This window comes from Alosa sapidissima, chromosome 20 (assembly GCF_018492685.1).
Source record: "Alosa sapidissima isolate fAloSap1 chromosome 20, fAloSap1.pri, whole genome shotgun sequence".
NCBI classification, from domain to species: Eukaryota; Metazoa; Chordata; class Actinopteri; order Clupeiformes; family Clupeidae; genus Alosa; species Alosa sapidissima.
The window spans coordinates 22,311,718-22,329,217 of record NC_055976.1 but is presented as its reverse complement, the minus strand read 5'-3'; the positions used below and the strand labels follow the sequence as shown (position 1 = coordinate 22,329,217).

The 17,500-nt window shown below is 47.4% G+C and overlaps 1 protein-coding gene across 1 annotated transcript in view; it reads right to left on the bottom strand.

The window, feature by feature from the left end:
- Positions 1 to 17,500, bottom strand: part of unc5a (unc-5 netrin receptor A) — a 169,160-nt gene that overhangs the window by 26,785 nt on the left and 124,875 nt on the right. The window contains 3 exon segments of the mRNA XM_042075476.1: positions 271 to 582; positions 1,556 to 1,777; positions 13,730 to 13,894. Of these exon segments, the coding sequence (XP_041931410.1) occupies positions 271 to 582; positions 1,556 to 1,777; positions 13,730 to 13,894 (699 nt within the window).

Below are 17,500 nucleotides of genomic sequence, written 5' to 3'. Positions count from 1 at the left end.
ACACATTTGAAGCATTGCTTACACGCAACTCCCAACTCTAACCCCCCCTCCTCCCCCGCAACAAAACCACCACACAACAAAACCACCACACATTTGAAGCATTGCTTACACGCAACTCCCGCCAGTGCCTGCCTTTGTGGATAGGAAATCAAAAATACTGACTAATGTCTGGGAGGGTGAGTTGGCACAAAAAACACATAGTCCAGCACCTAAGACTACCCCCCCAACCCCACACATCCCCGCTCCCTGCAAATCACTAAACTTACTGACCTGTGTTTGGGAGCGTTAGTCGGCCTCCCAGGAAGTTGAACGTGCCGTAGGAGGTGTTGGCGGTGTCGCGGGGCAGCGTTTTGAAGTAGGTCTGCGTGGACAGGCGGCTCATGAAGTCGTCGGGGTCGGCGGGCAGCTTGCCATTGTGCAGCGTGTGGGAGCCGTTGGGCAGTGGCTCCAGGAGGGGCCCGTTGCTCATGGAGAACTTGCCCATGGTTGCCATGGTGGCGTCGTGCCGCGAGCGCAGGGTGCCCTGGTAGCTGGTAGTAGTGGTGGTCAGGTCCGGATGGATGGTCAGCAAGTGGGAATTCTCTGCGGACAGAGGCGGGGGGGGGGGTGCCAAAACAAGTGGGTTGGGTTGAGAGATTCTAAATCAATAGCCTGCCTCGGTGAGACTTCAGTTGCACAGCACACATTAAACATTACATCTGCACCGAGAATACACACATCCACACACTAAGCCGCACAAAGGACCCCATACACACACACACACACACACACACACACACACACACACACAGTACAAAGAGAGGTGGAAAGAAAAAAAAAGAAAAACACGACCTCATGAGCAAATCAATTCTTTTTCGTTCTCTTTAGTAACCACAATCAATTTCAAACTGAGTCTCAGGAAGGCTTAGCAGTCACCACTTTAAAGCCTTTTTCATGCTGTTTAACATTGATGGAAAGCTCCAAATCTAGACGGCCACAGCCCCCGTAGTCTCCCTATGTGCTCCCTCGACACATTGTGATTCCATGAATTGTATTTGAAATCAGGTGCGCACATCAAATCAGTAGCACGCTGAGAGAGGAAATGTTCTGAGGGGCTAAAAAAGGGAGAGAAGTCAGAACTATAAAGCAGGCCATCACTGCCGCACACTCTGAGCAAAAAAAAGAAAAAAAGAAGTTTGACTTTGAGAACTAGTCACTCAGATCTTTCTCTCAGTTTGCCGATGTCGATTTTAACTTTATAAAGCCAACTACTTCAGTGTGAACTTTAACACATTCCCTTTGCAAACAAAACAACAACTCCAACAACAACACAACACAAGACAACAACTAACACAAAAACCAGCACAATGGACACAGCACATGGCTACATGGTGTCCACCTCAGACAACTACTGGCAGTGTGATAGCACTACACTAGTGGACATATTACAGGACAGCCATAACCAGGACAATCTAAATCACAACAACAACAACAACAACAACAACAACAAGACCCAGGAGCACAAGACGCATGGCGTGTGATGGGTGGTAGAAGGGAAGAGGGAGCGGAAGCCTACTGCTGCGGGGCGGCCTGTGTGGAGCCCACACACCTGGCTTGGTGGGCTTGACGCCCATGGGCTGGAAGCCAGTGGTGAGGATGGACGAGTCGGCCACATCGGCGTCCAGGCCGCCCTTCCGTCGCCGGTACACCAGCACCACCACGATGAGCAGCAGCGTCAGGCACAGCGCCACCGCCACCATGCCCACGTAGAGCGCCACGTCCTCCGCTCCAGACACCGCTGCAGAGAGAGAGAGGGAAGAGACGGGGAGAGACGGGGAGAGAGAGAGAGAGAGAGAGAGAGAGAGAGAGAAAGGGTGGAAGAGGGAGACAGGGGGGGAAGAGAGAGAGAGAGAGAGAGAGAGAGAGAGAGAGAGAGAGAGAGAGAGAGAGAGAGAGAGAGAGAGAGAGAGAGAGTGAAGAAGTGGGTGGGAGAGGGCGATAGGGAGGCAGACAGATAAAACGTCAGGGGGAAAGAGGGGAAGGGAGGTAGGGAGAGAGAAAAGAGATAAAGTGTGAAGGGAAGAGTAGGAGGGAGAGATTAAGGTGGGCAACGGAGGAAGAGAGAGATAAACAGGAGAGAGGGAGGGAGGGAAGAAGGAGGAAAGAGAGGAAGGGAAAAAAGCAGAAATAGAAGAAAGGGGGAGGGAGGAGAGAAAGAAAAAGAGAGAAAGGATTTAGACACTTCCCATTGTAGGCAATAGGCTACTGGGAGGAAATGATAAGAGGTTCCTCCCTCAACTTCGGCAAAGTTCTCCTCTACTGGTTGCCTTCAGCCAAACAATTAGACAATGCAGTCCTCCCCCTTACCTGGCTCTGGTGGAAATTGATGTGCTGCCTTTTTCCGCCATCTTTTTAAATTTTTTTTTTTTTTTATAAGATGCTGTTTATTCAGTAGGAGACTTTTTTGCAGTGCTGGTTTGGCAGCTAGCTGCGTCAGCATTCCTTTCGCCTCACAATTTAACTACACACAGAACTGAGACACGTACACCCCAGAGGAAGAGAGGGGAGGGGGTTAGGGGTAACAGGAAGAAAGGGGAAAAAAAACAACAAACAAAACACTAGCATCCCTTATGAAACCATAACCCATTTTGTGTTTTTTATTTTTTTACTTCCAACCCACAGAGTCGATGTCTGGGTACCTGAAGAATAGCCCTGTCAGAAATCAAACAGTTAATCGGCGCTGCCAGCCGGGAATTGGATTTGCCATGCCTGTCTCCTCGGTGCCAATGCGTTTGGGTGGCGGAGGTGGTAGCCGGCGGCATTAGATAGAGAGTGGTGCTAGTTTGGGGGGGGGACTGGGCAATGCCGCGGCGCGGAGGCGGACTCATGCTTATTCAACATGCCACCGTGGGATGGCTCCGGGAGAGAGTGACTGATGTGACAGTGCCAGGGCTGCCAAGCGTCGGGGCACAGAGAGGGCCACATGGCCGCCGTGACTCCCAAGGCTGACCCACATGTGGCACCACAACCAGACTGCTCTGCTCTGCTCTGCTCCGCGTCTGCTGGGCTGCGGGACACGAAAACCAACCCAGTGTGTGTCTGTGTGTGTTTCAGAAAACCAACCCAGTGTGTGTCTGTGTGTGTTTCAGAAAACCAACCCAGTGTGTGTCTGTGTGTGTTTCAGAAAACCAACCCAGTGTGTGTCTGTGTGTGTTTCAGAAAACCAACCCAGTGTGTGTGTGTTCAGTGGATAGACGCGTGTGCATGTAAAGGATAAGGGCCTATAGCCAAAGTCCTTTTAGGCAAGTCCCTCCACTCGGCGGCCATATTGCAATGCTTTTTGGGCACTCGTAGGGCATCCATTTCAGCAGAAATGCGCGTGCGCAAGGCTTTAAGACACCAATCTTGCTCCAGCGGCGAGTTCACAACACATGATTGGCACGATGTCTTCACATCACACCACATGATAGGCTCAATGTATTCACATGTCGACATTTTGCCGAAGAAGGGGTGTGATTTGTGTAGTAACTGCCATATTTGCGTTACAAACTAACCCCATGCATTTCTATGGAGGATTTTTTGAGTGCTGTGTCTCCTCATTAGAAAGTCTCTGCTATAGCCTAGAGTCATGTACTGCATATCTAGCCTAGAGTCATGTGTTGCATATCTAGAAAAACCCACCTGGATTCATAGACAGTGCACACTCACACAGATGCTCACACACACACAGAAATATTTCAGCAAATCAGACATGTATGAAATGCATGTGCACTGAAAATCAAGCACACACACACACACACACACACACACACACACACATACATACATACATATGCAGACACACACATATGCACACACACAGGAACACAGAAGCATATCAGTCCCTCCTACATGTGCATATAGATCTTACACTAAACACACACACACACAACACACCCACACACACACACACACACACACTCACACAAGCAAACTCAGACAGCATGGAGCGTGATGGGAGAGTACACACCAACCAGATTGAGAGAGCTGCATCAGCAGCCAGAGACAATAGCTTGTGTGTTTGGGCACCTGGGAACCTCTCAAGCAGACAGGAGCAGTGATGGAGTGCCAGTCATGTGAAGACATTGTATCAACACCAATGAGCGTGTGGGTTTTCTCTAAACAGTCACAGTGAAAAAGGTGTGTTTGGGCTTGTATGAGTTTGAGCGTGTGTGTGTGTGTTAAGTATGTCTCGTGAATGTGTGTACCTGCACATCAGTGCATTTGTATGAGTGTGTGTGTGAGAAAGAGAGAGAGAGTAAGTGCATGCAATAATGTGTGTGTGTGCAGGAACCAGTGTCAGCAGTCTGCAAAGTGTTGTTTTCTCTCACGCCTATCCACCCAGAGCTTGTGTCGCTTAAACACTCCGTCTCGTCGTGCGCTGCCGTGACTACTGCTCTTCTGACAAAAATCACACTGACAATTCCAGCTGCTGCCCTTCTGACTGCTGTTATGGCAGCTTCTGTGCTAATAGTAAATCCTGCTCTTAATCTCTCAAACTCAAACATTGGCTTTTGGACGTCGCTCGCATTAAGCATCTGCCTCATCAGGGAGCGCACGTAAACACGATCACTGGTCAGTGCGCCCATTGATTAGTTTGTGTAATTTGGTATAATCTCTGTGAATCAATTCCGTGCCGAGTGACCGATACCATAAGGCCAGGGGATAAAAGTGACGGCTCAATGAGGCGGAGGAGGCCAAGCGTTTCATGCCCGATTCCTTTTGGAATTTATGGCTTTGTCAATAGAATATGATACAGGGAGTCTGGGGACAGGCAGGTACACACACGCCTGGTTCCACCGTCGCCGAATGGCATCCGATCAAAACGATGCCATGACACTTTGTCAATGACTGAATGACGGCGACAATGCAAACAGGGCCTGGTGTGTGTGTGCGCATTGACGTCGCGTTAAGTGTGTCTTTTGTAGGTGACATCCGTGCGGCACAAGAGAGGACTTATGGCCTCCCGTAAAAAGAAAACAGGGAGCTGCTGTCGCCTGGCTGATGGGGATGGTGAGAGCGTTGTTATGGAGATGCTGTCTGGACAGGGTGCAAGTAAGGACAAGCTGAGCGGTGCGCAAGCAGAAGTGGATTGAGGGGAGGGAGGGAGAGAAATAAGGTTTCATTTCAGTGGAGATCCTTGGGGTTTCCAACTCTGAATCAGAGCTCTGATGGCGTGGGCACACACACACACACACACACACACACACACACACACACAGAGAGAGCTAATGAAAGTGTGGCATCCACCTGTACAATAAAACAGGAGTATGGCTGAAAGCAGCCTCTCTGGAGCCTGGTTATGGGCTGCACTGCGAGGGGGAGATCATCATCTCTGCTGGCTCCCGTAAACACACTTTCATAAACAGAGGGCGGCATTTGATTTTTTCTTTATTCCTTTTTGCCAGGGCAGAGGAGAGGCACTTGGGTGACCTTCCAGGTTCAATGATTCAATAACAGACAGACACACATATACACACACACACACACACACACACACACACACACACACACACAGACACACACGACTGACAGCGCCCTTTGTGGAAGTCCCCTCACCTCTCCAGTCCTCTCCTGGCTCTTTGTTCTGAGTGTTATCTCCTTGAGCTTATCAGAGCATCACTAACTTGAGTTTTTATCAGGGCCAGCAGGTGCCACGCCGAAACGATCCTTGGCGCCGACTCCTGCCCTCCCCAGGAACCTCAGCCCCTTGGCCACAACCATCGATTTTCATGCAGACGGCCAATAAGTGAAAGGACGTCGATCACAGTTTAATTGACACAGTTAATCAGGTCTTATAATTGGATGGATTCAACCTTTTTTTCCCTCCTCTTCACCCAAGTAGAGCTGGGTATTGCATCCTGCACTGCACTCGATATCTCTCCTCCACCTGGTGCAGAGGTGCGAGCGAGGGGGGTGGGGGGGTGTTGCGGGGCAGGGTGGGGGGGTGTTGCGGCGGTGGTGGTGGCCAGAGGGGAGGAGGGTTAGCCTCGGGTTTTAAACATCTTTCTAGCCACTCTGCTCGCGGCAGGGATCAACGTCGGTCTGTTGCTTGCTCGAGTGCTGCCGATTACTCACCGGCATGATGGTGACGTCACCCACTCCTCCGTTACCCACCCACCCACCCACTCGCGCTCACACTCGTGCTAACGCTAACGCTAACGCGCCGGCTGGAGAATCAGACACCCCTCCCCTCCGCACACTCCCAGCCTGACTGCCTCATCCTCACAGCTCAGTAGGGGATCGAGGCGGAGAGTCTGGGGGTGTGTGTGTCTGTGGGGGTGGTTATGTGGTGGGTTTCAGAGGCAGCAGGGGGCCTCTCACTTGCCTTAAGGAGGTGCGAAGCACGCTGAGGAATGACGTCTCTGTTTTCCAGGGCGGCGAGATCTCACATGTCATCAGTCTTGTCAAACTAATGATAGAGCGCTCGCCGTTTAAATTTGACCGGCGTGATTCGGTAGAAATAAATATCAGCACACGTTGATACATGTGTGGCTGCGCATGTATAAGTGTGTGTGCGCATGTGAATGTCTATGTGTGTGTATACCTTTAAGTGTGTGTGCGTGTGTGTGTGGAGAGAGGGAACATGTCCACTAACTGCTGCTCTGTCCACTATGGGCTCTCTCCTGCTCTGATAAATACAGAGAAGCTCGGGGTCCCTCGCTTAGCGTCCACAGGTATTCATTATGGAGCCAGGGCGATATTTCATCTCATGGCCGTTCGCAGGCACACCTTTTACAAAGATGAATAACTTGTGCAGATACTAAGGTCATGGTAATATGGCCACTAAAATCCTCAATGTGAACGTGACCATTACTGTCCGGAACAACGCAATCGGTTCATCTCACTGGATGGCCACAGCGAAACGTGAGCCCGGAAAAAAACAGCAAGCCCTCCCCACTTCCTACAAGGTTGAACAAAAAATACTAACGGAAACACAAACGGAGCTTTGCTGTGAAACACACACCACTAAAAACTGTCAACTGACTCTGAAACACTACTACATAGAGGAAACGGTGACCAGGCAGCTGCATGCTCACAGGTCAGAATTATGATTTCAATTAGCTCAAATAAGCGTTTATCTACAAAGAGCTTTATAAAATGATGTGCTTTTAAAGGTGTTCATTAGCTCCATCGCACAAATTAAGACCCTCTAATCATGGGTGTTGCTTTCATTCTGCTACACCTCTAAATGGAACGCCATCATGCAGACTGCATGCCACCCCACACCTGGCACCGGGTAAAGGACGGGAGGCTGGCTGTGAGCCAAGTGATTCATTATTTCCTCACACACACACACATACCGAGCTCACAGGGGTTTTCAACATTGTACAGTACTTATTTTAATTTTCGTTGCACCAGAAGATAGCGTGAGCTCATAAATATGAGGCTGGAATAAAAAGCCATTTGGCTTCCGATCTGCTCCCCACAACTCAACAACCTTCAGTCCCTCTGGACGTCACAGCCAAAAACAGTACTTTCTGTCAGGGCCTCCGCCACAATACCAGGAAGCATTTAGAGATTGTCGCTCACAGAAGAGACAGTAGCCATTACCGGGGACGCTCTTTGGGAGAGGGGTGTAATTAATCACTGCGAGCATAATTCAGAAGAAAAGCGCCTCACCCTAGAGCACTGGTGATACCTTAACCCTCCAAAGACAAAAGGAAAGAGGTGTGTGTGTGTGTGTGTGTGTGTGTGTGTGTGTGGGGGGGGGGGGGGGCTTTCTGTCGGCATCCCACGAAAATTTTCGGATAATTAGCCGCAAAACATACAGCCCAGGAGCTGCTGACTAGCCCAAAGCGGGTGAGGCAATGACTCCACTTGGCTTATTACCATTCATCATGGGCCATTGTGTATGGGATCGCATCTGCCGGGAACAGATTGGGACAGAAAAGTTGAGAGTGGGCAGCATCTCGTGGCGTGCCGACTCACTCACAGGCTCTCTCTCTACGTTTGTCTCTCCTGGAATGTGCGTTAGTCATGGTGTTTTGTTTCTGGGTTTGTGTGTTTATGGGTGGTTTTATGAGAGTCTATACTCTGAGTGACCATATGCGAGTCAAAAGATCTTTGTGTGTGTGTGTGTGTGTGTGTGTGTGTGTGTGTGTGTGTGTGTGTGTGTGCGCCTGGGTGTGCATGCATATTGTGGATTTGTTTATATGTGTGCATTTTTGTGTGTGTGTTTATAGTGTATATGTGTGTGTATGTGTGCGTGTGGCGCCGAGTGGGGGGGGGGGGTGCACTTGGCTGAAGACACCCCTGAGGCATTGAGTGGCTGGTGACCTTTGTGGTGGGGCAGTGAAGAGTAAATGTGCGTGCATGCAGACACACACACACACACACACACACGCACTCTCAGTCTCTCTGCCAGCCTGCCTGCTCCATGGTTGGCGCACATATGGCACGCACTGGTGACCTCCGACCCCAAACACACGGCCAGGATTTGTCTGGCCACGCAGTTACACGGAGCCGCATTAATATTCCTCCGTTGATAAGGATGCGCCGGAATGCTTATTCGAATGGAAATCAAAATATCATTCCTTTGATCCTTGGGCGGGCAAGAAGGCTGTAGTGTGGGGGAGAGGGGTGTGTGTGTGTGTGTGTGTGTGTGAGAGAGCCCATGTGTGTGTGCATGTGTCGGCGCACACACTCTCCTTTTGATGTCCATCTGCTTGGCCGAGCACCCCGCCGAGCCAATTTCCCCAAGGCCGCCATAATGTGGACCGCACTCCCTATAATTCCCACAATATGGACCAATTAATGACACACTGACTGCGGCCGCACACTTCTTGGACACACCAGAGGACTCCGAAGAAAAGAGGGAAGAAAAGAGGGGAAAAAGAGGGAGAGTTCTCTGCCACTCTCAATTTCTTGGTCTGTCTCTATTCTTTCCTCTCTCTCTTTCTCTCCCTCGCTGGTCTCCTCTGCAACCCTCTTGCTGTCCAGTGTTATTTTGGTGCCGAGTGCGCTAGCGCTGCAACGCGTGCTGGTCGATAACCCAAACTCTTTTTTTATTCAGCACAAACCCAGGGAGGGATGCTGTGCTATTCACAGACCACCAACCAACCCACCCACTGCCCGCTCCTGTCCAACGGGGTGAGAGTGGGGAGGTTCAGCAACATAAACAATTAATCAGACTCCAGTGCAGTCTGGACTGAGACTCAGAACTCATAAAATGCACCCAGCTCACATGACCGACTCACTGAGACAGAGAGAGAATGAGACAGAGAGAGAAACAGAGAGAGAGAGAGAGAGAGAGAGAAAAAGAGAATGGGATAAACACCCAATTGAAGCCTTACATACAGAATTTTGCAAAAACATCCTTAAAGGAGAATTCCGGTGTGATATTGACCTAAAGTGTGTTGAAACATACCGAGTGTGAATGTTCAATGGGGTTGCCTTGGCATCGGCCTAGCCATGCAAATAAATCACCGTTTTACACCATTTACGAGGCTCAATGTATCTCCACACTTCATTGGTAGACTTTCAAGGGCCCGGACATTTAAAACGAGACATTGAGAACTTTAAAAAAAGCACTGGTAGTTTACTTACAAGACGATTTATACAGACAAGTATCTTCACAAAGTTTAGCGTTTGCAGCCATCTTGAATTTAGTCATGATAAGTTGAGCGACGAGTACGAATGATAAAAAATAATTCAATGGAAATGCATGGACTCCAGCTGCTGCTACTGGAAGAAACTGGAATCCATGCATTTCCACAGAATTACTTTTGGAATCTGATCCCTTATCATACCTGTTCATTCTTACTTGTCGCTCGACTTATCGTGACTAAATTCAAGATGGCTGCAAACGCTAAACTTCGTGAAGAATCCGCTCGCGGGATACGCCCGCTTGACAACTGGAGAGATAGAACTAACGACTGGCCTTTGGCCATAGCAACCATCCATTTAGAACTAGTAACGGCAGTTTGTCCTGCAAGTTGAGAAATTAGTTGTGTCGGAAGAAATGTGTCGGAAGAAACTAGTTCTACAAACAAGACAGTTTTAGCAATTAAAACGTTAAAATTGTAACAGGAAATGAAACTTACGAGGTTTAAAAGGCCCTCCGCTTCGCGTCGGGGCAGTTTTACAACCTCGACCGTGCATTAACTTCTGTGAACAGACCACCGTGTCGTCCATTATCCCTTACTTATTGAATATCATACATGTTATTATTACTATCATTAACATTATTACTGCTGTTTATTTTACTGTTAATGCATTTGCAATATTGTACAATGCACAGTTATGCCAATAAAGCTCATTGAATTGAACTGAATTGAGAGAGAGAGAGAGAGAGAGAGAGAGAGAGAGAGAGAGAGAGAGAGAGAGAGAGAGAGAGAGAGAGAAAAACAGAGAATAGGAGAGAATAGAGAGCTCCACTATGACGATGTGAGGCTACTCCCACTCTACCTTGTGCTGTGTGTTTGCATGATGGATCCAGGCCTTACCAGCAGATCAAACGGACTCCATTATCAGCCCCTACCCATGATGGCCAGAGCTGGCCCCCACTGACACCTCATCCAGAGTTTTCTGCGTGTTACTCGGGTTTCACATGTTGGGTCAAGCCCATAGATAAAACATCACATAGAGAACACGACTAACCCCCCCCCCCCCCCCCCCCCCCCCCACACCCACCACCATCTCATCCTTTAACACACTTGCAGTACACTGATCAATATTATAAGATAACTTTCCAGACTCTCGGGAAACATAATGGATGCTCAGTTTCTGACCTCTGCATGGACAAAAGGAAGAGATCCAAAGATCAGAACAGACTGTGGGCCAGATGTACGTACATTTGCGAACGTAGCGTTATCAGCGCCATGACACACCGCAGATTGCGAACGCTGTCAGACCCAAGTTGCTGTTGTATTTATCAATCGTTCAATCCTTAGTGTAAACTATGCATTTCTCTGCCTTTCTCCGCACATCAACGCAATTTACGAACATCCACACTGAATGGCAGCACCTACATACAAGCGCCATTGAATGAAGTTAACTGATGACAACATTAAAAAAAAATCAAACGTTTAGCGATCATGAAATAATACCATACATGATAAGATGTAAACAAGCAGGGAGATAATAAAGATCAGTAGTTCTACTCAAACTACTTATGTATGTAGGCTATGGAAGATTGGTCAAATCTAGCAAGTAGGAAAGTTAAGTGAATGACGTGAAAGTGAAAGTAAGACATTTGAAAGGCCAACGAAAGTTAAGGTTGCTTTTGGTATAGCCTACGAATACTTTCACCACAAAAACTGGTGCTCTAGATATTTCAATTTCAATTTATTGTGCTTATAGAGCGCCAAAACATTACACATGTATCATGGCGCTTTACAGAATGTAGGCAATCAGAGAAAAAAGGAAAGAAAGGAAGAAAAGAAAGAAAGAGAGAGGCATAGAGAGGGCAATTGGAGATACATACTGTATAGGAAGAAACCTCGAGCAGATTCAAATAGCGATTCTGTTGTCTTTGAAAGGTTCTCTTATTGACGCATTGAACTGCAATTTGGATTAACACCTGCTTTTACAAGGCGGAAGTATTTAGGCGCAGAATAGACGTGCGCTTTCAGGAGCAGTCTTTGTACATAGCCTACCGCGGAATACATAATTAGGCCCTCTTTACTCTTCCCCTCCCATCTTTTTACGCTAAACTCCCACTTTCCCCTGGATCCTCCCATGAATGCATATGCATAACATGACAAACGCAATCTGCCACTTTCAGCTCCCGCGACAGGCAGTTGCGCTTTTACATCATTGCGGCCTGTTTGTACATACCTCGCAATGATTTTACACGCACATTGTGAAACAAATATGCCTGAAGTGGGCGCAAAAGCTTTAGTACAACTGGCCCTGTATCTCTGTATTAGATACTAACCTTATGACAAGACTGGCTATTTACAGTGTCTTGTGTGGGGCATTTGAATTCGCCATGACTGACATTAAATATGTAAACATTTGTTCAATTATACATTATGCATAAAGGATGAACTACAGTAAAATGATCATTAATTCATTATTTCATTACAGAGTCCCTTGTAATATGGATATAACACCATACAGTGTGGTTGTGCATATACATTTTTTAACAATCTGTGCTGATTCCTATCATCAGGATACTAACAAGTTCTAGAGCACAGAATGCAATCTACTCCCTTGAGTTCCATACTGTCCAAATTCTACCCATTATACTACTGCATACTTGCCATAGTGATTTGTATTACAGTTAAATTGCATGGGAATTCATGGAACTGATGACTGACTGGCATATGCTGAATTAGAACTAATGATCAGGGGGCCTGATTATGAACTAGAGACCTTAATGGGAAGGAAACGTTTCCAGATAAAGTTTCCAGATAAGTTTTTCCAGTTAAAATTATGGATAAACTTCATGTTGATAAACTGGATACAAAAAGTAAAAGTACACCAACATCTCAATAGGCTGTGAATATGTGCGCCTGTGGGAGCATTTGGTGCAATCATGCTACATCTGCAGCATAGCACATCTGCAGCATACAGTAGCATCAGCTCTTGTATGTTATTGAGCAAGTAACACCCTAAGACCGCAGTAACAACTGATCATACACTGGGAGCCTGAGATTGGAGCAGAAGTGCTGGGTGGTAATGATCATCCCCTAAGGGTACAGATAGACACCACCCACCACACCAAGAAGACTGAAACCACACAATTTTCCATCTCAAGACATTTCGAAGATAAAAAATGGAAATAATTTAAAAAAACAATTCAACAACGGCCAGAAGAGAGCCATGTCAGTCGCCAAGGAAACCATTCCACTCTATGACAAGTGTGAGTATGTGAGTGCCCATACATGTGGTTGTACATGAACGATATATATTTATATATATAATCAAACGAGTATATATATTATATATATATATATATATATATATATAATATATATATATATATAGTATATATATACACACTTATACTATTTACTATACTTATTTTGTATATTTGTACTGTATAAGCCTCAAGACCACATGGTTCTCGATTTAAAGATATTTCAAGAGAAAAATAAATAAAATAATCACCTCCTTAAGAGAAGTCAGTGGTCGCCAAGGAAACCATTCCACTCCACTATGAATGGTGTGTGTAGGTACTCTAAATGCCTGTGCATGTGGCGGCACATAAACTTTACATATTTTATACGGTACATACAGTCCAGTACTTAGATAATTAATGCGTGTGTCACCTACATGAGCCCTTTTATGAATACTTACACATATAGTCGCATGGAAATGTGTGGAAATGTTTGTAAGCGTACAGTAAGCGTGTGTGTGAGCATGTGTGTGTGTGAGTGTGTGTGTGTATGTATGTGTGAGCGTGAGCATGTGAGAGTGTGAGTGTGAGTGTAAGCGTGTGTGAGTATGTGTGTATTTGTGTGAGCGCGTGTGTGTGAGAGTGTGAGTGTAAGCGTGTGTGTGTGTGTGTGTGTGAGTGTGAGTGTAAGCGCGCGCGTGTGTGTGTGTGAGTGAGCGTGTGTGTGTGTGAGTGAGCGTGTGTGTGAGTGTAAGCGTGTGTGAGTGTGAGTGTGAGTGTGAGTGAGCGTGTGTGTGTGTGAGTGAGCGTGTGTGTGAGTGTAAGCGTGTGTGAGTGTGAGTGTGAGTGTGAGTGAGCGTGTGTGTGAGTGTAAGCGTGTGTGAGTGTGAGTGTGAGTGTGAGTGTGTGTGTGCAACTACTCACTCTGCGGGCATTGCTCGCTGGTGCAGTTGAGGGACTGGAGGTCGATGCCCTGGCAGTCCTTGCCGCCGGTGCCGGGCGTGGGCTGGGTGCACTCGCGGCTCCGCCACATCGCGCAGTCGGCTCCACACACCGACCACTTGCTCCACTCGCTCCAGCCACCATCCACTGAGAACCACCAAAGACCAGGAGAGAGAGATGGACAGATGGATAGACAGACCGACAGACAGATGGATGAAAGAGAGAGAGAGAGAGAGAGAGAGAAAAAGAAAGAGAGAGAGAGAGAAAACACTGTCAGATGTGGGGGTCACATAGGTCACAGGCAGATCACAGACAGACTCGGGCAGATTTTCCCCGTGTGGCGTTTGGCAACGCTGATGCGTAATGACAGCCGTGTTTACGATGGGGGTAGAGTGTTGCCCTTGTGGTGCCTAACATAAACGCCTATAGTAATCATGGCGACGGGAACACACACATACACACACACACACACACAGACAAGACCTGTCAGATGGGCTACATCCTTACACATGCATGTGTAAAAACCTTAACATGATATACAGTCCAAAATCACAATAGCACACAATTGGCATCATACACAGAGGCAAACAAGAATACTCTAAACAGAGAGATCTACTGTACATATAGAGATGCATTCAGTCACTCACACACACACTCTCTCTCTGTCTCTCATTCTCTCACACACACACACACACACACACACACACACAAAAACACAATTCCCTTTAAACATCCATAAAGGGATTTCCCCTCACATTCAGCATCTCATACTGATGAAGAAGAATATAATCTCCCTGCTCTAAATTTCCTCATTTTCTCTCAGCTGGAAGGAGCTGTTTTTTTAGTTTACGTAACTTAACCACCACGGCACAAAGATCTCTTAGATGCATTCCTCTCTCCATTCTGTGCGGCGGCGCGCTAACAATGAATAGCAGCCAGCCAATGGCATTACTCTTCAGTGGGAGCAATAGGGTCAACAAAACGCCATCCAACCTCCCACTCCCCCCACAAACACACACACACACCCCAAACACACACACACACCCACACAGTCCACCTCACACACACACTTGGCTGCACGCACGCACACGCACACACACACGCACACACAACAACACACACAAACACACCACACACCACACACAGAGGCACTGAGCCTTCTGTTGGCTGTTAGCTTATGAGCACAGTATTACAGAGAGGATTGATGCGGCAGTCTTTCCCATGACCCGAGGTTGCAGGCTGTTGCGCCACGCTGCACAACAAATGGCCATCGCGCAGAGAAAATGGAATTATGTTTGGAACAAGAGTGGGAGAGATGGAGAAAGAAAGAAACATAGAGAGAGAGAGAGAGAGAGAGAGAGAGAGAGAGAGAGAGGAAGAGAGAGAGAGAGAGAACGTGTGTGAGTGTGCTGGGGTTGCAAGTCGAGGCATCAGAGTGTTCTTTCGCAGGGCAAAATAAAAGGAAGCATATTAGGAGGGCAGGGGGAGGCAAAGCAGTGGATCATTTGGGCACAGCGACCGTGCCCACGGCAAGTACATTTCCGGACTGTTCCTTTCCTAACCAAGCTAAGTGAGGACAGATGAGGGCATTTTTTCCCCCAGTCTCTCTCTCTCACTCTTTCTCCCCCTGACTCCCTCTCTCACCCCCCGACTCTATCTCTCTCTCTCTCTCTCCCTCCCTCTCTCTCTCTCTCTCTCTCTCTCTCTGTTTTTGGGACAGTGCATAAGTCAGAAGCGAGCCCCGGCGAGCACAGGGCTTCACTGGAGGCCATACTGGGAGTGATATTCAGACTGACATGATGGCAGGTTCTAGAAGGTTACCACAGGCTAATATGAACACGGCCAGTAATGAGCTCTCTGGGGGCACTGGGTCTCTCTCAGGGCAAGGCAGTAGAGAGAGAGAGAGAGAGAGAGAGAGAGAGAGAGAGAGAGAGAGAGAGAGAGAGAGAGAGAGAGAGAGAGAGAGAGAGAGGAAGATGGGAAATGGAGAGAGAAAAAGGGAGGATGGAGGATACATTGAAGCAGGGAGGAAGACAGAGGGACAGTAAAAAAAAAAGGAGAGAGCAAGAGAGAGAGGAAACAAGAAAAACAGAGGAACAAGAGAGAGAGAGAGAGAGAGAAAGAAAGAGAGAGAGCAAGAGGGAGAGAGAGAGAGAGAGAGAGAAAGAAAGAGAGAGAGCGAAGAGGGAGAGAGAGAGAGAGAGAGAGAGAGAGAGAGAGAGAGAGAGAGAGAGAGAGAGAGAGAGAGAGAGAGAGAGAGAGAGAGAGAGAGAGAGGTGAACTAGAGCAGTTTGTTATGAGGCACTGATGACAGTGAGGCTGCATCCCAGGCTCTCTGCTGTCTCTTCCTCTCATCCCCAACCCCCTCCTCTTCCTCCACAATCCCCCTCCCTGCCTTCATCAGTGCCAAGCCTTCACAGTGACCAACCCACGTACACGCCCGTGCTACAGGTCACATGGGGTCTGCGTGCGCACTGGTAAATAAAATATAAGCCAGGACCGGGTTAAGAAGTCGCAAATAGCCGCCTATTTAAAAATAAATTGGCCATAAGTAGGGTTATTATTCACAGTAATGGGGAAGATACTGAGTCATTTCCTTCTGGCACTTGTCTTTGGATGAATTGTATTTAAATCTGCACAGTGGGTCTAATAAGGCATGTTGAAAAGATTGTGCTTTCATGTACAGTGTCTGTCTGTGTGTGTAACCAGTGTGTGTTTCCAGTGTTGGTGCATATTTACATATAAGCACACATCTATGTCTATGTGTGTGTCACTTGTATGTATGCTTATGCAATGGTGTGTGCGTGCACGCGCGTGTGTGTGTGTGTGTGTGTGTGTGTGTGTGTGCTGACACAGCTCTGGTCCCCATTCCAACTGTTACTTTTGGCAGGAGGAGCAGAACCAATCATGTAATTGTCCTTGCCTGGCATTGAGTGAACCCGTCCGTGGCCCAGCGAATCATTATGCACGGCTGGGGCCGATTGAATTGGGAATTAGTCCCAGCTGAATACATTAAATATTATCATTACACACACACACACACACACACACACACACACATACACACACATACATAAATACATACATACTGACAGACAGACACTGTTCCCACTATCTACATGCTACCGCCAGGAGAACATAAACAATATGAAATGTATGGCCTTTGTTTCCTTTTTGGTGTTAAAATAGGGTGTTAGCCAGCTATGGGAGCGTCCAGGCAGCCCGAGTAGACCACCCGGAAACAGTGAAGGGAGAGACGCCTGCGTTCTGCACAAGGCCACTACTTGGACTGGATTAGGAGCCCATGAGGTACATTATTTACAAACACCCAATCCTCCTGTGGAAGTGGTTGTGAATAAACTGTGGACGCATCCAGGCGAACATCTAAGGGGGTGGGGAAAAAAACAAGAAAGAAAAAAAAAAAGTCTAATGAATTTTATTTAATGAAATATGAAAGTTGGAACAATGTACAGTATTCCTCTTTCACACAAAGGAGTGGTGGTGTGTGTGTGTGTGTGTGTGTGTGTGTGTGTGTGTGGCGAGTTGACAAATAGGTTGTTATGAGAAAATAAAATGGCAGAAATGTATGTAAAAGACATGAATAAAACTAAAACTGAAAAGCTAAAAAGACCCCATCATCTGGCCTATTTCCAATCGAGCAAATGCGACAGGCGTTCTCTGCAAACCCAAACAAAAATTCACCCTAGCAAGAACTGCAAATCCAAAGAGTGACCTCTACAACACAAAGCTTTT